The sequence below is a fragment of the Epinephelus lanceolatus genome, chromosome 14 (genome assembly GCF_041903045.1).
Source record: "Epinephelus lanceolatus isolate andai-2023 chromosome 14, ASM4190304v1, whole genome shotgun sequence".
Lineage (NCBI taxonomy): Eukaryota > Metazoa > Chordata > Actinopteri > Perciformes > Serranidae > Epinephelus > Epinephelus lanceolatus.
This window is the reverse complement of record NC_135747.1, coordinates 45383634-45406168: the sequence shown is the minus strand read 5'-3', so window position 1 is coordinate 45406168 and position 22535 is coordinate 45383634. Positions and strand designations below refer to the sequence as shown.

The 22535-nt window shown below is 43.4% G+C and overlaps 1 protein-coding gene across 3 annotated transcripts in view; it reads right to left on the bottom strand.

The window, feature by feature from the left end:
- Window positions 1–22535, bottom strand: part of LOC117251372 (interleukin-1 receptor type 1) — a 35701-nt gene that overhangs the window by 3326 nt on the left and 9840 nt on the right. For 2 of the 3 annotated variants that reach the window (XM_033617619.2, XM_033617618.2), the window contains exons 2-11: window positions 16215–16283; window positions 14300–14552; window positions 10275–10467; window positions 8026–8197; window positions 7703–7765; window positions 7115–7250; window positions 6689–6843; window positions 4668–4811; window positions 4112–4279; window positions 1347–1630 (exon numbers count right to left, since the gene is read on the bottom strand). In XM_033617619.2, coding sequence (XP_033473510.2) covers window positions 1347–1630; window positions 4112–4279; window positions 4668–4811; window positions 6689–6843; window positions 7115–7250; window positions 7703–7765; window positions 8026–8197; window positions 10275–10467; window positions 14300–14552; window positions 16215–16281 — 1635 coding nt within the window. In that variant the 5' untranslated portion in view covers window positions 16282–16283. Of the gene's footprint in view, window positions 1–1346; window positions 1631–4111; window positions 4280–4667; window positions 4812–6688; window positions 6844–7114; window positions 7251–7702; window positions 7766–8025; window positions 8198–10274; window positions 10468–14299; window positions 14553–16214; window positions 16284–16360; window positions 16513–22535 lie in introns of those variants that run through there. The other variant, XM_033617617.2, reaches the window with a different exon arrangement.

Below are 22535 nucleotides of genomic sequence, written 5' to 3'. Positions count from 1 at the left end.
CTGTAAAACAGAGCTCGAACTAGAATCAAGACGCCTTTTTTTAATCATTAATCAAATCATCACTAATTCACTGTGAATGTTTTTCTCCCTGTAACACAGTAATGCTCAGGTACACGTCGTGTGCTGTGAGCGATCTGAGAAGATTAACTCTGATCTTCACAGGTGAATCCACAACCTGTTGTATCTGCAAAGCAAAGATCAACGTACGAGACATTTATCGAGCAACCACTCATTTTTAGCCAGTGCTGACTCGGGCTCGGACAAGATGCTTATTTACAGATTTGATACGTTGGTGTTGATTAGTTATGATTTGATATTAAGATTTAATGCAGTGTTTGTTAATTTTTTAACACTTGACCATGGGACAAAGTGACATCATACACCTCTACAGATATCATTAGACATATTTCCAGAAACAATACACATCACATCAGGCGATCCCTTGCTTATTTCAGCAGCATCAAACACTACATAGAAAAGTGGTATATAAACCGATAACTTTTTCAGTTTTATTCCAGTGAAGCATTTTATAGGCAGAAGCTCAGAAGATGGAGCTCACAGTAGCGGCCGTGGCACCTCAGACTCAGCGCAAACCACAGTGCCTGGGTTCGCAGTGGGCGGGGTCTAATCTGCGTAAATGCAGCAACAGAAAGGTTGTGGATCCAGCGGGGAGTTGTCTGAAGGTCCGTCCTCTGACCATCCTCCATTGTCTATGTTCCTACTTCAGCTTTGTCATCGAGACATTAAACATCAGTTTCTCAGTTAAAATAAAAGATGACTAATGAACGTAGCAGGAAACACCATTAGCCAATCAGCACGTTGTGACTAACACTGTTGTCAAGCATGATTAAGTGGTACATTGGAACCAATGAGACGCAGTAACAACAATGGCGAGTGCTAAAGAGAAGACAGGTCACCTGACATCGTAGTTCGTTTTCACTTTGCGCGGCCTGGCTCTTAAAAGCCTGGTAAAACAGGTACGTTGGCATGGCTGTGAGTTTGGACTTAAAAGTACGTTAGATTCGTCTCTAGTGATGAAATCGACCTTCACAGAAACGTCAGACTGAAAATGGAAACACAGAGTTTGGTCTAATGTCAGTCAGGATATGAGTCTAAGGTGTCAGCAGAAACCCAAACTCTGCTGCTGGGTGTCTGTTTGATGTGAACGTCCGCCTGACGCTGCAGGAAATGGGATCAGCTCAGTGACACGAAGCGTAATGTAAATATTGACCAGTGGAGCCTTAATGGGCCTTACTATCAGCTGTGGGTAGACTGACACAGTAAATCAGGTGTGACTGGACTTTATGTGTGGAGTAAGAATTAACAGCTTCATTAAGTTTTCTCACCTTTAGAGATTTCTCCAGCAGCACTCTGTGCATCGCCGCCACACACTCCAGCTGCTGCCTGGCGTCAGGATAGATTTCTTCACCTCCGTCTAAACTCTGGTCGCTGTTTTTACTGTCGCTGTTGTCGCTGTTGTCACCGTTATCACTGCTCTTTGAGTTGTTGTTGTTGTTGTTGCCACTGCTGGTGCTGCTTGTGTGTCTTTTGGTGGTGAAAGTGCAGGCGGTGTAGAGCAGGAGGAGGCGGCGACTAGCTTGTATGTTCTCTTCCACTGAGTCCACGATGGCTGAGGAGGAAACAGAAGACGAAGGCACGCAGTGAAAAACGTGAGCGATGAGCCCCAACATAGCGACACGTATGATCTCTGATCAGACAATGTAGACCAGTATTTCATGATCCTAATATATCAGCCAGTTTGATCTCTGGAGTTTCCTGTTAGTTATTCAGATGTTAGCTCTACAATTATGTATTGTTTATTTATTCACACAAGGCTTCACTAATATTATTAGTATTATAGTCTTTGCAGAATTAGACTCCAGTGGTGTCTGTGTAGGATTGTTTCCATTCAAAAATGTCCAGCACTTTCAGAGCTCTGTCATTTACAAAAGCCAAATATATTAAAAACATGTAGATGTAATCATTTCCAAAATTTACAGTATGTTTTTGTCTAACTAATATTCTGCTTCAATTTATATTTGTCAGCGTTAACCTTTAAAAAACAACTTTCACTGCTGGGAAAAATAAAGTTTGCTCTCCTGCTTGCCGTAGACAAGCAGAGACACACCTGTATCAACGGTCGGTCCAGCTGCAATCGAACATCACTGTAAATTACATTTATATAGCCTAAAACTATAACACTACTTACACAACCACAACAAAATCATTAAAAAAAGATTATTTTAAGGAGGTTATTTGTGTTCGCTCGGCACGCTGTCAGGACGCTGTCACTTTCAGGGGCGGAAATCCTGGGGGGGACGGGGGGACATGACCCCCCCTTCAGTAAAGCTGTCCCCCCCTAGAATAATTTGATACACAATTAATAATTTTTGAACAATGCAGTAGTATTTATTAAAAGCACAATGTAAGCGGTGCTCATTATAAAAGCGCAATAATGTGCTATTTAAATCTTAAAAGATTTAGTCCCCCCCCCTCCCATTCCTAGTAGTGGTATATCCCACACTCTTTCCAATGGGCGGGGCTGCTTGGCAGCAGTAGCAGCGTGTGGCTGGACCCGGCTGTCCACATCGCGCATCGCAGGGTAAGATGTTCACTCACACAGACACAGTTTAACTTACACAAGTTACAACACATCCCATTTACTGTTACAACAAGCCCCAGGCCCAGGCTGATAATATAAACTGTCTGCAACATTTCTCCTGCATTGTTCAAAAGCCAGAGTGTAGTGATAGAGAGGACAGGAGAGAAAGAAGAGGGAGAGGACAGGACAAGACCAGTCAGTGACGGAGCGGCTCGTAGTTAATATGTGTAGGCTCTCCACCTGTCAGTGAGACAAACATGACAGACGTGCAGTTTAACTGACGGGGAGTGGCCATTACAGGCGATTATTACGCACGGTTGTGAGGTGCGCAGCAGCAGATCTCACAGCACACTGTTTATAAACCAGTTCACCAGTTTAATTGCAGGAAATGTTTATCTAACTGCCGGTAAAAAAAAAACGAAAAACAAACAAAACAGTTTGCTCCTGCAGCCAGCCAGAGACGACAGATCCATTTCACACACCTGAGCCAGAGCAAAAAGAGGGAAAGAAGGAGAGACATGTTTTCTCCGTTTACTTAATAGCATAAATATTCACACTACTGCACACGGGGAGACAGAGACCTGCTCTGCTCCAGACACACTTAGCACCTTGAACAGCACGGCGCACCTGACTGTTGTCGATGTGTACATGTTAATTTGATTTCAATCATTTTGTTTTAAATCTGGACATGTGCAGGTGGACTCAGCCAGTGCTAAGAAAGGTCCTATGCCTGCCTGTTGGAGAGATAGAGAAAAGATTAAAGCGTCAAATTGCAGTAAAAGATGCTGTATAAACGACAGGCTACAACTTTTCATCCTTGTCCCCCCCCCCCCCCGGAATTATTCTCTAAAATTTTACTGTTTATTGTCCCCCCCCCAACTATGAAATGGGATTTTCACCCCTGCTCACTTTCATTAGTAATCAGAATTTACTTTATTGAAACTGAGGATTTTGATCAAGGGTTGTTTTTTAGGGTGATGATGTCATAAAATTTGACAAAGAAGTTCAAAGTTTAATTCAACAACAGAAGCTTCAAATATTTTAAAAACCTCTAATAAGTAAGTCCGTCTGCAGTCTGAGAAGTAAAAATCAAAGCTGTGTCTCATGTTGTTTATTTTATCTATATTGATAAACTAAACAAAAGTACCACAGGTGACGGCCTGCAGACATAATAGCCTGTAACATAGATAAAGACTCAAAAGTCACTTTTCTAATGGAAATATGAGCATGTGACACTGTGTCACTCATAAATTAATAAACAGTTATTTAACCTGTGACATCTCGTTCTGTCCAAATGTGGCGCTACATTCAGCATTAACCAGCACTACCTTCAGTGACCATGTGACAAATAACATGTTTGATACATGTTGACTTTCACTGGGTTGTGACAGAGTGATGTGATGAGCTAAAAAAAAAGTTCCTCTGCTTCAACTTTTCATTAAAACTCTGAAGGTTGAAAGTTTTTTTTAAATCACATTTTATCAGAGCAGAGTTTTGTTGGTGACTCACCCCCCCCGGGAACACAGTCACGGCCTGCGATGAAGAGTTTGTAACCGCAGGCCTTTTCCAACACTTGAGGTAGTGTGTGAAGGGCGAACACCTCCACTTCCTTACTGAGCCCGATAGCACAGGACTGTGGGTATGCCACATAGGCATCGTACAACTTCCCATCCAAATCTGACACAGAAAACAAACAGAAAGGTCCTTACAGATATTTTCAGTGCTTCAGTCTGCACACATGACTTCATTCTTACATGGAGATGATCCCTGTCATGTCACACACAAACGTCATTTTACACCAACAGGCTTCAAACTAAATGTCAGCGCACAGCAGTGAAACGTTCATCTGTTGCATAAGAAACCAGCAGATGACATTTCATGAGAAATACTGCAGGCAGCTCTGTGGTTAATTTGTTTCCTTTGTTTGCTCGTACTGTTGACACATGCGGTCAGGTACGGGGCAGAGCTGAGTTTCCATCTGGGTGTGGTGAGTGTATTTTACTGTGAGCTTACATTATCATTGTGTATTTAAAGAACATAGAAATAATTAGCTGTGAAAAATTACCTGTGTTAGTATAGAGGACTGGAAATGCTCTCCTGAACCACAGCACGATGTCCACCTTAAAAAGGTAGTAGATGACGACACTGGTAATGAAGAGAACCGTCACACCACCAAGCACCGATCCAACGGGAAGCATGACGTCAGGATCTGTAGAGATGAACATCAGTTTAAGATCTCCGCCGTGGACATGAGCGTTATAAGATGGAGTAAGAATGAATGAGGTGTTCGTGGTCTCATCACAGAATATTAATTTATCGACATACACTGATTCTGAATATTTGAAATGTTTCAATTCTCATTTTTCACTTTCTCTTGTCTGCGACACTGCTGACATGCACACCGCTGCAGTGCATCCACCATAACTCCGCCTCCTGTTGCTGACTCACAGTGCTGTCCTCTCGCCACTCGTCCCATTTTCCCGCCAAGGTTTTTGTGTGTGTGTGTGTGTGTGTGTGTGTTCTTAAAGTGCAACAATCTCAAGAGTCCTCAGAACATTTACACTGCTGCAGGAAGTTTCCATAAATTTAAAGCTTTAATTATAATTAATGTTTATTAGTTGTTCTATCCTTATATTGATCTTTTCAGGGTTTCACACACATTCATTTATTTGTGGTGGCCACCACATTCAAAACATCCGGATCTGAACTCGATCTGAACTGGGTCTAAACTGGGTCTGAACTGGGTCTAAACTGGGTCTGAACTGGGTCTAACTGGGTCTAACTGGATCTAACTAGGTTTGAACTGGGTCTAACTGGGTCTAACCCTCTGCATGGATCGGATCTTATCAGCACTGAACGGACCCCCAAAACATTACTGTTGTAAACAATAATACGACTCTTTAAAACAAAAAATAAGATTTAAAATTTTGTTCACTTTGTTTTTTTAAAAGCTGTTTTACAGTGATTTTTCCTTTGTCACGATGTGTCTGAGCAGAGTGGCATCAAAAGACCTGCACTTTTTATTATGAACACTTTTTCTTCACCAAAGTTTGAGTCGAAGTCTGTTCAGATCATGTTTTAATGGCGTGGGGAGGGAACGTGTCCGCCTGCGCCCTCTGCTGGTCGTCTGTCTGCCAGATTAAAAACCGAGAAGATTAGTGGATCAACATACAAGTTGGTCGCCAGAAAACTGAGTGCCAAGCATTCTGAAAATCACTGATGTTTCTGTGGTAAAATCTCAGTCATCCTTATCATTATTATTAAATGTCAGAGGGGTGATGGATGATTGAGTCAGAGTGTTCTGAGGCACAGATGAAACTGATTCTACAGTAAAATTTAACTATCATTAACAGATGCTCAAACATAAATAAAATGTTGTAATTTAACTTAATAATTTTGAAATTAAGTTTCAAAATGAGCCTTTAATTGATATTTTACAGACCGCTGCAAAAATAATGACACAATCAGTGAAACAGGCAAACAACATAAAAACTATTTCACCTGTCTCTTAACGTCTATTAAATCTCCTCCTCATCGTATCACCTGCAGGTCAAAGTGTTTGTACGCCTGGTCTGAAGTCGTCCTTAATTATTATACGCAGGAAAAGGTGAATCGTGACGTCTGAACCGTTGAGTTGATCATCGAGAGCACCCAGTATCATATAAATCAGATGTGATCAAATGATTTTGATTTCATGTGACAGTTTATAAAAAATCTGTATGAATTTAATGATTCAACATTTTGAGAAATCTGCTCATTTTCTTTCTCTCTGACAGTTTCAGAGTTTTACTCTTATTCATTGAGACAATGAACAAGACGGTATCTCGTTAATAATAGGTGACTAATTGGTGCAGTGATACTGAAACTGTAAAGCAGTCATAACTGTGTTTATAGATTATTTTACAACAGCTTCAAACGCAGCTCAGCAGATCACAATCAAGGACTGAAACCAGGGTTTTCCCTACATGCATTCAGCAGCGGCGCTCTGCTGAGAGTAGGTACAAGGGTATCAGGCAGTGCCCGACGTCACATTTACCAGGCAGTAAAGTTGAAGCATGTGTCCCTGCCCTTACTCCGTGTATATACCTTCTTGTAGCAGAGTAAAGTAGCCTTCAGGAAAGCCCCTGGCACTGTATGCTCGACAGGTGTAGTTGGTGTCAAAGTCCTTCTCCTTCAGCTCAGAAATTATCAGCACCTGCTCCAACCATAAACCTTTTTTAGGTTTATCCTGGCGCCACATACTGGTGAGGACAGACAGATGATAAAATGTTACGGTTCAGTTCGAGCTTAGTATTCTTCCTCTGTCATGCCTGCTGGGAGAAAAAAGGTTGCTTAAAATAATTGTTTAAAAAGGATTCATGCTCCACAGGAAGTAATAATGAAGAAAACGAAAACATCCCCAGAAACGTGATTAATGTCTTTGATATTTTGAAGACAGGCATATAAACTTAAGCTGTATCCCAGAAGACGGAGATAAAAGAAAACAGAAAAAGGAAAGGTAAGAGTGCTGACCGTTCTTCTGTTGTGTAGATGCGGTCGGAGGGGTTGGTACTATAAATTAACTTGTTTCTGACCAACCAGGTGATCTCAACGAAGGGACTCCCGACACACGGTACAAACACTCGGCATCGCTTGCTGAAATTTGACCCTAAACACAAACAGTAACACAAATTATAATCAACAAAACTGATGCGTGGCCAATAAATCGGTATGTCCCTGCTGTAAATTTATCAAAGCAACAATCATTTTATTCTTCAATTTGACCCACAGCTTAAATTTGCGTTACAAAGCATTTTACTCAAAATATGCATTTACTCACGCTGAGAGTGGTGTCACAAAAAAATGAAAAAAGGCTCCCAGTTTATTCAGTGACAACGTTTCGATCAGCAATAGATCTATGTCAAGTCAAATTTGTTTGACAAACAGGAAATACCAATTTATATACACACCTCTGGGTGCTATGCACCCTCTAGTGGTCGGGAGTGTACCCAACTTACATTTACAGCAGTGTCGACAAAACACATGGGTCTTTGTCAGCTTTGGACACTTTAAGTTCCAAAATAACATGTTTCTCAGAATATGATGTAGGCACAGACTCACCCATTGGTTTCTTGATTATTTCATTGGCTGGTTCGTGGACTTCTGGGGTCAAAGTGTACATCTCTGAAAAGACAGACAAGAGGTTGTGTTTATTTAATCACAGAAATATACTGTTAATGATACTGTTAGTAGCTCCCCGACTCTGTTATTTAAAGCATTTTAGGCTCATGGGCATTATTTGTATTTAGCCTGCTGTGATGTTTGTGTTACTCACTAGTGTCTGCTGATTTTATTGGTGATGTGGAAAAGTGAAGTGTGTTCCAATAAATAAATCTATTGTGAACAAACAGCATAAAGTTTCAGGTAGTGATCTCCGCTCTAACCTGATACCCATGCAGCAATGGTCTCTGACACAGATCCCATAACACCACCCAGAGTGAAGTTCAGAGTACAGGTGTAGGAGGAGTTGTGTTTAAGGTCCACTCTGGCAATCTTCAGTCTGGCAGGATGTATGTAGGTATACCTGCCTACCCCGTCCACTATGGGCTCACAATCCTGGATGAGGAAAGGACACATGAAAGTGAAGACATGTAAAAAAAAAAAAAAAGAAAGAAAAGAAAATACTTATTTGTCATGATGGTAGAAAGTAGATTTTGCTTTTGATAGGCCAACACCCATTGATCAGTAACTCACTGGTTAATTTTTAAGAAACAAAAAAGGCTGTGAAATACAAGAGGCCTTTCCCTTTAAGTCGGGCACTCTGCTGCCTCAGTGAGCTTTAGGGCTGCACTTCAATGCACCATCCATTTAGAGATGATGAAATATTTTAGTATTCATATATTAGTCATTATTCATTTATTTTTATATTCACGGCAATTAACAGATTAACGGTCATCCGTTGACATCCCTGATGGTAGACAGCCACATGGTCAAAGGAACAGTGTGGTAAGCAGAGCTGGGTGGTCTAAAGCCCACCGGATCACCCACTTTATCTGGAGAGTAGCTAAATCCAGTTCAGGCCAACTGTTTGACAATGACTTTAGTTGTTCTTTTATCTCAGATATGTTAGGGCGTTACATACATTGACATGTTTCTGCGGAAACTTCCGCCTTCCTCAGAAGTGTCACTTGATGGTGGTTGTGACGCGTCTTTATCAGCTGAGATGTCAATCAACCGACACTAGAGGGGCGTGACCGTCCTGTCCGCCGCCTCTCCAGGATGCTGCTCCAGTTGTGGGACAGCATGTATGCCCCCTCGTCCCTGTTCATTGTCCCTGGACCCCGCTTCCTTATTTCAATGGCCTCCCTGATCCAGGTGGCGTGACCGACAGGATGGTCACGCCTCCCTAATATCGGCTGATTGACAGATCAGCTGATAAAGACGCGTCACAACCACCACCAAGTGAAACTTCTGAGGAAGGCGGAAGTTTCCGCTGAAACATGTCAAGGTATAGCCTGGTTCCAGACCATAGACCCCGCCCACTCAACTGAGTAGGCTTGCATCTCTGGTCTGGCAGACTTTAATGAATTTGCGATTTATCTCGTCCAAACAATGGACGGACCAATGAACGCCGGGGGTCTAGCGATTAGCCAATCAGCGCCACGCTGATGTCAAGCTGTACGCCGGTGGGTAACTGGTGAGGATAGCAACAATGGCGACCGCTACAGATCCTACAGACCACATTAACGATGCTATCGAGGTATTTTGCCACTACTCGCGTTAATGGAGGACCAAATTAAGGAAGCTGCTAAACTGGATTTAACGGCGATGCAGCTGGGCGTGCACGACGACGGAGACATTTTAAACGTGCAATGCTCGCTTGTTTTTGGCACCCCCGAGGCATGGATACTAATGACGTCAGATTCTGGGTGAGTCGTTGATCTCTACTGATTGGTTAGGGAAAAAATCAAATTCCCTCCCCCTTGTAAATCGCTTTCAATGGAGGCGGGATACAGCATGACGGTTAAGTGAGGAAAAAGAAAACACACAATGTAAACGTCCTTTTTGCTGTAGGAGCCGATGACACGTGTTGTCGTATCAGTGGGCTGAACGGACATGATGTGTTGAAAAGAGTCATGTGGCTAATCAGCCGCTTTTGGAAGAAGTCATCTGAAGATAAACTTGTATGTGACTGCACTCCCAACCAGGGGCGGAGACATACTTCTTTTCTAACTGGTCCTGTAACGTTATCGCCACCACTCGCAGTCACCGTCACTCAGCTGCCTGTCTCACCAGCAGACACTGACCTCTGGTGGTGCTAAATGTGAACTACATCACCTCAGTACAACATCTCTCCATCAGTTAAAGAGAAAAAGGAGTGTGTGTGTTTTTGACTGAAAATCAAACCTTCAGGATTTCTAAATACCCAGGTATACCCTAATACCTTGATGTGACCCAAGCCTACAAAGTAGTTAGCATTAGCAGTGATAGCCGTCATGCTGGCCAGAAAAAAGAAAGAAGAGGCCCCAGTTTACAGAAAGTCTAAGTTTTCAACTGCAAAAAAATCCTTACAAAGAAACAAAGCTCATTGAAATGGTGTCTGAAGATGGTCGATCCAGTGTATGATGTGTGAGCTGCACTGAAGTATCTGTATGGATCTGACCCAGCAGGACTCAACAGGTGCATAACTCACTTTGTACCACTGGATGGAGGAGCTGATGTTGTAGCTGTCAAGTTTATTCATATAATCCTTCAGAGGGCAGCTCAGGATGTCAGTGACTCCCTTTGTAAGGGACTGACGAGCTTTTCTTGGTCGTCCACACTCTCTGGCGATGGGTCGTTCCACCACAAGCTTGGTGGCCTGTCTGTAGCACCAATAAGGAGTTCTGTTGAAGATGAGATTCATTGTTCATGTTAAACAAAACGTTTTTTCAGGTTGAGGACAACAAGTCAACAGAGTCAAACATTTCACTCATTAAAGGTTTATTTAAAACAGATGGAATAGACATTTACCTGATCCATAGATCTTTATCAGTGTATCGATTTAATGATCAACGATCCAATATCATCAAGGCCAAATAACAACATCTATATATCATCATCTTTAGGTTATGCTTTTATTTTGAAATTCTGTGTCACTGTCAAACAGCAGCAGCCAAGAAAAGGATGATGAGCATAAGGTTATGTACTCAGGAATAAATCAGCAGAGTGGAAATAATTTGTAAGTGAACAGAGAGAAAACACCTCGTATGTAAACAATGCCGTTATGAGACAAATCATGACGTAATGTTACCTGTCTGGACGGTATCTCACTCCACTAACCTCTCACTACAACAACATCAGCTGCTGTTTCAGCAACGTTCAGCTTCATTCATTCAGGCCAAATTTCAACCAAGCTGTTCGGTCTGAAGACGCAGACACTTAAACCAACAGAGAGTAAATAAAAGATAGTGCATAATAATAATTTGTTTATCCATTAGAAGAGGAAAATTTCACTATGCAGAGGTGCTTAAACTCATAATGGGTGATTGGTAAGACACAGAGAACCTGGACAGTTCTTACTGAGCTGACTTTAATACTTCAGTTACATGATGTTGATTTATGGCTGTTTGGAGACGTTTGTCCTCAGGACTTTAAGACAGAAGTTTGTCTTCAGGACTTTAAGACAGAAGTTTATCCTCAGGACTTTAAGACAGAAGTTTGTCCTCAGGACTTTAAGACAGAAGTTTGTCTGCAGGACTTTAAGACAGACATTTGTCCTCAGGACTTTAAGACAGAAGTTTGTCTTCAGGACATTAAGACAGAAGTTTGTCTTCAGGACTTTAAGACAGAAGTTTGTCCTCAGGACTTTAAGACAGAAGTTTGTCTTTGGGACTATAAGACAGACGTTTGTCCTCAGGACTTTAAGACAGAAGTTTGTCTTTGGGACTATAAGACAGCAGGACTTTAATACAGAAGTTTGTCTTCAGGACATTAAGACAGAAGTTTGTCTTCGGGACTTTAAGACAGAAGTTTGTCCTCAGGACTTTAAGACAGAAGTTTGTCTTCGGGACTTTAAGACAGAAGTTTGTCCTCAGGACTTTAAGACAGACGTTTGTCTTCAGGACTTTAAAACAGAAGTTTGTCCTCAGGACTTTAAGACAGAAGTTTGTCTTCAGGACTTTAAAGCTATAGTTGGTAATCCTGTTCAGAAACACTTCTTGTTATACTGGGTGAAATGGTCCTTCATCCTGAGAGGAGTTAATACATAATGTGTTCAGGAAAAAGGAACGAAAAAAATCCGACCTCTGTGGCAGCTGCAGGCCTGTAAAAACTCTGACCAATCCCTGCCATGCGGTGCACATGGAAAGAACCAATCAGATGCCTTCATGTCTCGTCCTGCCCGAGCCCCCCGCCGTCCCTCCCTCCCTCCTCCCTGCGTGCACTCCTCATGTGTCACTGTTGCCAGAAATATTCAGCACACTGCTCAGCAGAAATACAGAGTTAGCAGGAGTTTGCTGAACAATGGCAGAGAAAATGCAGCCAAAAGTACCACTTCCAGCATTACTTGTAACGGCTCGCCCCACTAAACAGGCTGAGAAAAGAAAGTCGGAGGCAGAAAAGGCTGCAACAAAAAAGGCTTTGGATAAAGCGTGAGGACAAATCAGAGTCAACCAACATTGCAGCTTTTGAACGGTGGAGACAACTGAGGGAGCTGAAGGGCCTGAAAAGTGATGCAGAGGTTGCTGTCTTTCTGTTGGACAGGTAATTATTTGTTTGCTTCGGGGGGATTTGTTATTTTACTCGGCTCTCCTCTGCTCTGCTGACTCCTACTGCAGGATGCGCGTTCAAGTTTGTGGAGGCGTGGCTTTGGACAGAGCACTGACGGGAGGGGGAGGAGGGGGTGGAGCTTAGAGGAGGTGCCGCTTTCAAATCTTGCTAGCTCTCCAACATTACCAACTATAGCTTTGAGACAGAAGTTTGTCTTCGAGACTTTAAGACTGATAAGTGAGAAGATTTATTCCAGAAAGGTCTCTCTGACAGAAAGGTCTCCCCGACAGAAAGATCTCTGACAGAAAGGTCTCTCTGACAGAAAGGTCTCTCTGACAGAAAGATCTCTGACAGAAAGGTCTCCCCAACAGAAAAATCTCTCTGACAGAAAGGTCTCCCCGACAGAAAGGTCTCTCTGACAGAAAGGTCTCTGACAGAAAGGTCTCTCTGACAGAAAGGTCTTCCTGACAGAAAGATCTCTCTGACAGAAAGATCTCTGACAGAAGGGTCTCTCTGACGGAACGGTCCTCCTGACAGAAAGATCTCTCTGACAGGAAAGTCTCTCTGACAGAAGGGTCTCTCTGACAGAAAGATCTCTCTGACAGAAAGGTCTCTGACAGAAAGGTCTCTCTGACAGAAAGATCTCTCTGACAGAAGGGTCTTCCTGACAGAAAGATCTCTCTGACAGAAAGGTCTCTGACAGGAAGGTCTCTCTGACAGAAAGATCTGTCTGACAGAAGGGTCTCTCTGACAGAAAGATCTCTGACAGAAAGATCTCTCTGACAGAAAGGTCTCTCTGACAGAAAGGTCTCTGACAGAAAGGTCTCTCTGACAGAAAGGTCTTCCTGACAGAAAGATCTCTCTGACAGAAAGATCTCTGACAGAAGGGTCTCTCTGACGGAACGGTCCTCCTGACAGAAAGATCTCTCTGACAGGAAAGTCTCTCTGACAGAAGGGTCTCTCTGACAGAAAGATCTCTCTGACAGAAAGGTCTCTGACAGAAAGGTCTCTCTGACAGAAAGATCTCTCTGACAGAAGGGTCTTCCTGACAGAAAGATCTCTCTGACAGAAAGGTCTCTGACAGAAAAGTCTCTCTGACAGAAAGATCTCTCTGACAGGAAGGTCTCTCTGACAGAAAGATCTGTCTGACAGAAGGGTCTCTCTGACAGAAAGATCTGTCTGACAGAAGGGTCTCTCTGACAGAAAGATCTCTGACAGAAAGATCTCTCTGACAGAAAGCCCTGAAGGTTAACTGAACCCATGTGCTGTTTCCTGTGTGTTAGTGGAGTCAGTTTAAAGGAAACTTTGCTGCTCTTATTATTTATGTGCTGTTGTGTTTATCTTTTATGACCTAAAGTAAAACATAAAGCTGCAGCAGCTCCTTCTGTGACAGACTGTGTTAAATGATATCGGCTCATTGATTGCAGGTCCCTGAATCACATCGTACCCAAATCGTATGGTGGCAGATTTTGTGATATCGGCAGATATCGTATCATTGTCCGAAGAATCAATGTGATATCGCATTATTATGAAACAAGTATTTACACCCCTCCCATTTACAGTATCTCAAACATGATGCATCATAAACAACACGTTAATTAAAACACCACAAAGAGCGTGTTTACCAGCCCGAACATCTTCAGCCTGTTTGTTTGTTTGTTTTCTTTGAGTAAACGTAAGGTGTCGAAATGAACCAAAGAGTAGGTGCTACTTTTTCAATAGTGGTCAGTAATTCCTACAGTGAAGACAGACACACAAACCCCCTATTGATTTTTATACTTTTTGCCTTTTTTAATATACAGGACAGTGTGAAATGGGTAGACAGAGAGACGACATGCAGCAAAGGGTTGCAAGCCAGAGTCTAACTCACACCTACTCAACTACAGCGAGGCATCACCTCTATACATGGGGCGCCAGCACTAAGCTACCGACGCCCCCACATTTATACTTTAACTGATGCTACCGTACCTCAGTATGCTCACATATTCTCCGTCGTCGTCCAGCCTTAAGTTAAGAAACCACAAAGTCATCCCGAGCACCAGGATTCGGCCGGTCTGGTTGGTCATTTCTCGGCCTGTCTTTGAGTCATACCAGGAAATGTTGTACGGGACAGACGTGAAGTTGAAGACGTCTGAAGACACCAGGGTGCTGTTCAACATAGCCACGTCTCCAGGAACAGAGAAGACCCTCTCAAACTGGAGATTGAAGTTGGTACAGTTCTCTGTAACACACACATCAGTGGAGAGTGGGTTCATCATTTATTCATCCAGTCAGTGCTGACAGAGCTCCCAACAAACCTGTTGATGTCAGATTTTTTTGTTTTTTTTCCAGCAAGATGAGCACATTTATTCATGTAGCACATCTCATCACAACAAACTCAGTGTGCGTTACCAAACTTTAAAGTGAATCAAGAAAAGGTTTGTCGTCTTGACATGTGTGTACTCTTTATATTTGCTCTCTCAGATATTCTTACTTCCATGTCATCAGAACATCGTAAATCTGCATCTGCAACAAACTTGGTGCACCATCATATATAATGTAAATGTAGAGACAGTTTAGTCTGGAACACCAAAAACACACCAAGCGTCAGATAAGTGTGACCTGTGGCGAGCTGCCACACAATGGCTCTGAAAATCTGCAGCAGCTGGTCCGAGCTGTGGCTGTTTGATTCTGCGGACAAGAAAACTAAAAGCTGGGGAGGATTTAACTTTTAGTGGTGAAGTGGAGCCAGAGGATACCTGCAGCCAATCAGAAACAGACTCCTGTGACATGTTACAATGAATTTCTTCCCATCTGCAGCTACAGTCTGATAAGTTCAGAAAATGACATCACTTCACTGTAACCCAGCCTTAAAAACCACGAGAAGACAACACTTCGATATCACGTCTCGTCTCATATCACAGTATTGATATAATATCGATATATTGACCGGTCCAAAATGGTGATGCTGTTGATTAGTTCAATACTTTGCTCTCTGACACTTTGTTGTCTTAAAATATATAAACAAATAAAACCTAATTAAAAATGTACAGTTATAAAATAAATAAATCCTTGAGCCATCATTAAGAGTTAAACTCTGTAGGTTGGTCAAGTTATAATCACAGAATCTTAATTTATTAATTTATACATTCAGTTTATTAAATGTATTAATTTAATTGAAGCATTTAATGCATCTTATTAGGAATGATGTGTTTGTAGCCCAACTGTCCACTGTCAGGCTACAAACACACACGGTCAGAGATACTGACAGAGACACTGAGGACGGACAGAAACACTGACAGAGACACTGAGGACGGAGAGAGATGCTGAGGATGGACAGAGACACTGACAGAGACACTGAGGATGGACAGAGACACTGAGGACAGACAGAGACACTGACAAAGACACTGAGGATGGACAAAGACACTGAGGACAGACAGAGACACTGAGGATGGACAGAGACACTGAGGACAGACAGAGACACTGACAGAGACACTGAGGACGGACAGAGACACTGAGGACTGACAGAGACACTGAGGACGGACAGAGACACTGACAGAGACACTGAGGACGGACAGAGACACTGAGGACTGACAGAGAAACTGAGGACGGACAGAGACACTGAGGACGGACAGAGACACTGACAGAGACACTGAGGACGGACAGAGACACTGACAGAGACACAAGTCCCTGCAGTCACAGCAGTGTCCAGAAGAGGGCGATAAAAGCCTTCTGTACAGACAGGAGACGGACGTTAGACTTGGTAAAAACATTTGACATGTAATAAACATGATGAAATAAAAGCACAGTGTAAAGATATAAACAGATAAGTATAAATATGTTATCGATGCAGTGACCTTGACCTTGACAGTGTCAGTAGTTTTTATAGAGAGACTCAGCTCACCCTGTTTAAGTCCTGAACACAGCCCGAGGACAAACAGAAAGCTTCCCAGTGTCCACCGCTGGTCCATGTCTGAAAGGACACAGAGAAACAACAGTCAGAGACGAACCAGAGTTTCAACAGTCAGAAACAAACAGTCAACAACTTACTGAAAGTGTCCAGATTTAAAATACAGCAACACTCAGCACAAACACTTTTCTGTCCTCTTAAAACCAACTTCATGTTCCCTAATATTTTAAACTTGTGTCTGTCTCTTCTTCTCTCGACTCGTCCCCTCCCCCGTCTCCCACCCTCCCCCGACCTCAGGAGTCCACTCTGCACAAACCTCTGACAAAACGCTGCGTAATGCTTTGAAACTGGAAGGAGTCCCAGCATTCCTGAACACTGCTTACGCAAGAGAGCGCTCAGCCTGCTCAGCCCTGCCTGTAAATTTCTGAGTAAATGCTCTGATCCCTCGGGGGGGGGGGGGGGGCGTCCTGACGTCCTGTTTGTGTCCAACCTGTAAAACTACCGCAGGTTCAACTCCAGGGCAGAGCTGCGTGAGGCTGTTACTGCCCTGTTACATCAGGTTTGCATCACATTAGCAGCAGGCACAAAAACACTGGTGTTTTTCCACAAGTGTGACATTCTCATGTCTTGATTTAATCATTTACAGGATATGTTCAGGGTCAGAGCATGTTCATGGTTACAGAAGCTTTTCATTTTGGTAACTTGAGGAGGTGTAAAATCTGTGAAAGGAAACAACACACTTGAGGTTGAGGGTAGGTCACGCACACACCTGTGGTACATAAAATTTGTGGTACGCTGCTTCTGAGGAATGTTAAAATATTTTCAGACACCTGCACAGGTTCAGTTATGAAAACAATGCAAACAGCTGCACAGGTTCAATACCGACCTGTACTGTTGTTTGACCTCTTTCACATCTGCCACTGACAACCTCGCTATTATTAATATACCTATGACATCATTCTCTGACTGCTGCCGTTCATGAGCTGTGATTAACCTAGAGGTCACAATAGGTCATCTCATACAGTGAGGTCAAGTTTTTAAGAATGGTCTCACTACAATGAAACAACCACTGTGGGTGGTGACATCATGACACATGAGCACAGTCGGACCTGTTGAGTCGCAGCGCTCAAGTCATTCCTGAGTTATGCAGCTCAAAGACTGTTACAGACCCCAGTGTGCAGAAATATGGTGAGAATAACACGTGTACTGTGTGAGGAAAACTGCAAGAGACAAGCACAAAGTGGGCGTGTCTGTAAAGGGGAGCATTATGGGTACCCACAGAGCTCATTTTCATTCAAGTATCTGGAGGTGAGAGGTGAACGGACCTCTGTGAAAATGGCCATGACAGTTTTCCTCTCACCAAAATGTGGCATAACCTGGGAGCGTTATGTGACCCCCTTCTCATGACACTAACATGACCTGGTGTCCTAGTGTCATATGGAACCAGTATCTTCACTCAGCAGAGGTCGCCGGCCTCCTCCAAAGAGGAGGTTCTGTTTATTCTAACCACCTCCTCCTCATCAGCCTCCTCATCAGCCTATGAATCATAGTTTATCTGATCAGCTCGACAGTGCTGCCCAACGAGGAGCGCTCCAGACGGTCAGGTTCACTTTCAGACAGACAGCAGAGGAGGAGCAGAGGAGCAGAGGAGGAGCACTCCAGACTGTCAGGTTCAGGGACAGACAGACAGACAGCAGAGGAGGAGCAGAGGAGGTGCGCTCCAGACGGTCAGGTTCAGGGACAGACAGACAGCAGACGAGCAGAGGAGGAGCAGAGGAGGTGCGCTCCAGACTGTCAGGTTCAGGGACAGACAGACAGCAGACGAGCAGAGGAGGAGCAGAGGAGGTGCGCTCCAGACTGTCAGGTTCAGGGACAGACAGACAGCAGAGGAGGAGCAGAGGAGGAGCAGAGGAGGTGCGCTCCAGACTGTCAGGTTCAGGGACAGACAGACAGCAGAGGAGGAGCAGAGGAGGAGCAGAGGAGGTGTGCTCCAGACAGTCAGGTTCAGGGACAGACAGACAGACAGCAGAGGAGGAGCAGAGGAGGTGTGCTCCAGACGGTCAGGTTCAGGGACAGACAGACAGCAGAGGAGGAGCAGAGGAGGTGTGCTCCAGACTGTCAGGTTCAGGGACAGACAGACAGACAGCAGAGGAGGAGCAGAGGAGGTGTGCTCCAGACAGTCAGGTTCAGGGACAGACAGACAGCAGAGGAGGAGCAGAGGAGGTGTGCTCCAGACAGTCAGGTTCAGGGACAGACAGACAGCAGAGGAGGAGCAGAGGAGGAGCGCTCCAGACGGTCAGGTTCAGGGACAGACAGACAGCAGAGGAGGAGCAGAGGATGTGCACTCCAGACAGTCAGGTTCAGGGACAGACAGACAGCAGAGGAGGAGCAGAGGAGGTGTGCTCCAGATGGTCAGGTTCAGGGACAGACAGACAGCAGAGGAGGAGCGGAGGAGGTGCGCTCCAGACGGTCAGGTTCAGGGACAGACAGACAGCAGAGGAGGAGCAGAGGAGGTGCGCTCCAGACTGTCAGGTTCAGGGACAGACAGACAGCAGACGAGCAGAGGAGGAGCAGAGGAGGTGCGCTCCAGACTGTCAGGTTCAGGGACAGACAGACAGCAGACGAGCAGAGGAGGAGCAGAGGAGGTGCGCTCCAGACTGTCAGGTTCAGGGACAGACAGACAGCAGATGAGCAGAGGAGGTGCGCTCCAGACTGTCAGGTTCAGGGACAGACAGACAGCAGAGGAGGAGCAGAGGAGGTGCGCTCCAGACGGTCAGGTTCACGGACAGAAAAGTAAAAACACATCTGCTTCTGTGTGTGTGTGTGTGTTTTTGTGTTTGTGACGCCTCCTCTGCTCCTCCGACAGACAGATGGACAGGTTGGCAGGCAGGAAGCAGAGGAGCAGCAGAGGAGCAGTGTGCACCTAAAAATGCAGTAGGTACTCTCAGCATAGTTTCTTTTTTACATGGCTAACAAACACAAACAAACATTAACAAACACTAACAAACATTTAATTTCAGTCCCTGGCTACATACACATCCAAATTATGCTTCGAAAACCAAAATAACAGAAACACAAATAACCAAATACACAAATAAACCAGCGGCTTATTAAAAAATGTTAAATTCAGAAGAAGGTGTAATTCAGAATATTTCAACAGAAGAAGCTGTTGACTCAAATCCAGAATATTGTTGTATTCAGAATAACAGTAAATTATTACACGTAGTCAGTGATTCGTAGAAATAAACCATGATATCTTAAATAACTGAAACTCTGTGTTGAGATAAAATCGAACATCTCATTCATAACACGCTGGTTAACAAACTGTAATGATGTGTTCGATGTCGGTGTTTGGCCACAGTCAGGTCAACTTCACAGTCTCTGTCAGATCACATGATCTACTCTAACCACATCTTTCACCACATGTATTCACAGCTCTGAATCAAACATCAACGTTTCCACTACAACGAGCTCTTTATGATCTGTGTGGTATTTTCTGCTGCAGCGCTGGAGCATCACCGGCAGTTATCACAGTGCGAACGTCACGCCGTAGCACAGAAGTGTTTCATGTGCTGCAGGTTGTCAGTGAAAATATTTAGCATGTGATACTGTTTTCACAGAATGGTGCAGACATTAAATCTGCTATTTTGCTCATTATTAAACATTTTATTTAAGGAAGTATTGGAACAAACATGAATGATACAAATGTATTTTTAAGGTAGTTCAGGTGATATTTAAGGGATAAGCTGTCTTTAAAAGCTCTTACATTTTAATCCTTGAAAAGATTTATTTTTGTATGAAAGATGAAAGATCAAAAACTGAACAATCAAAACTGAAGATGCTGAATTCTCACAGATTTACTCTGTGACCTTCGACTGAAGATATCGATATTGGTCCGTTTGTAGTTTGTGTTCTGTCAGAAGAGTTTTTAACAAAAGACCTCACAAAGCAAACGGTAGCAAAAAGAAGTGTGAAACTGTTGCGGGGAGAAGAAGAAGAGAAAAAGTCCAAACCACAGAAGCTGCACCTCTTCATGTCGCTACAGGAAGAGCTGCTGCTGAAGAGGCTGCAGAGGTGGAGGTGGAGGTGCGCTGGTGGTTTCACAGGCTGCAGTGAATATGAAGTGATGCAGCTGCTGTGGTTTGACTTTCACCAGCCTCTACGCTTACAACTTTCATATGAGCATCTTTTTGCACTTTGACTGTCAGTGCCCTGAAACGTGCACTTTCACACCTGCAGCTCAGTTTGTTTGGTCTGAACTGTGATGGAAAATTCGGGTATTTAAACATATTTAAACTATAATGTGTTGTATAAGGTTATTTGTTTTGATTAAACTGAACTTCTAGCCTAATGATATGTGTTGCTCATTCAACCCCTACTGTGACAGCAGTGAGAGACACCAAGATTATGAGCCAGGGAGGACAACAAGTGTCCTTGTTAGTCTGAAGAGATGTTGTGTTTTAGGAATGTCAAGGCGCCACATGTTTTGTGTGTTCATAAAATATCAGACAACAAATCAACCACACGTTAAGAATAATGTCGACCAGGTGGAGACAAAAAAAAGACATGGGAGGTGTTACTGTGGACATAATTAAATCCAAAATAAATGTCAAATATTAGTTTAGCTTTTAAATCATGCCAAGATCACACATCAAAAAATATGTAGGTCACACCACTGATATTGATAATCCTGTAGATTTTTGTTTTTGATCCATTAACTAACCTCAGTCCATAAAATGTCGTGATTTCTGAGAGGTCAAGATGATGGTCCAAAATCCGGCAGGGAAAACCACTGAAGCTCTGATGTTACTGTAGCTGGAGACATGTTTGTCATTTTACTTGACAAACAACTTATAAGATTTATTGTTTATCAAAATTGTTCCCACTTCAGTTCCCATTGATCAGCGGTTTCTTAGTCTTACCGATGCAATATAACAATCTCAGTGTATTAAAATATTTATTCAGATGGTTGCATGTTCACATGCCCTGCGTCTGGATGTTGTCAGTGATCCAGAGTCTGAGTAGTGTTAGGCAGCATAGTTGTGCTCTGGGACAAGTCCAGGCAGAGAGGAGCGTGGGAAGAGCTCAGTGGGCTCAGTGGGCCGTGCTATGAGCAGAGACGTTACTCACTGAGTCACATGCAGGAGAGAAACGTTTGGCAAGTGCTTTCCCTCGCTGCTGGAGGCCTACAGGTGTTGGTGGTTGAACAGTGAGTCAGACAACGTTGTGTTTTCTTTGTTTACTAAGGTTTGGATGACAGATCACACATGTTGTGATTTTACTCTCATTTGATTCAGTATCAAACTTAAAAGTAAAATGACTTGTGGCTACACGCAGCTCATGATCATTAATATTTCACTTCATCTTCCCTTCAGCCTCAACCTTACTGGTAACCTTTTCTGCACTGAACTGCAGACAACTGCCAGTGGAAATATGGCTTCCTGACAGGAAATGGTTAAAAGAAAAGCAGTTTCCCTGCCAAGATCATAGTGTTGATGTAGTGCCTTTTTATATCCATGCCTGCTTTTTTAACCTTGAGGCTACCAACACTGACACTGTCTACTTGAACATGAAGGTTCAGGTTGTGTGTGTGTGTACATTTCTGTTATTGTAAGAAAACAAGGCCGTCACATCCAGGACCTGCTTTCAGCATCTATGGATCCTCTGAAGCACGTGACCTGTGACAGAGGGTTTCTCCGAGGAACTGAAGGCCAGGCTCAAGCTGGTGTATGGCTGTATGTTAACTTTCTGCACACAGCACCGGAGCTACAGACGTTTAACGGTTTGCGGCACAGGACGCTAAACTATAACATGAGTATAAAAATATCAAGGAACTTTAAAAGATTAAAAATCTTTGTGGGCGGACTTAAAAAGTGGTTTTCCATCTGTTGGCCTTTCCAATGAATCTAATGCTAGAAAATGATTTAAATCTTTAAATCTTATTTCTGCACAGAGCATCAACAGAGAGGCCGAGAGAGAGAAACATTTAAGACTGAATTATCAGTAAAATAACAAGCACAAAATAGTTTCAACCATTTGCTAGTCTGCAGGAGATCAGACCTTGGGATGGGAAGAAACTAAGTTGTGTCAGATTTGGAGGAAACCCTGCTGGATTCTTTTAAAAGCAGAAAACAGGAAGCGATTGTTGTCCTTCCACAGCAAGCAGGTCAAACACTTCTGTTTCTGGTGGCAGCAGATGGTGAAAGTAGTGGAGGGCTGATGTAAACATCATTACCAAAGTGTTCCTCCTCTGCAGGGATCAGACACGGCAAAGCTGACGGGAAATGTCACACATTTTAAATTATTAAAGCAATA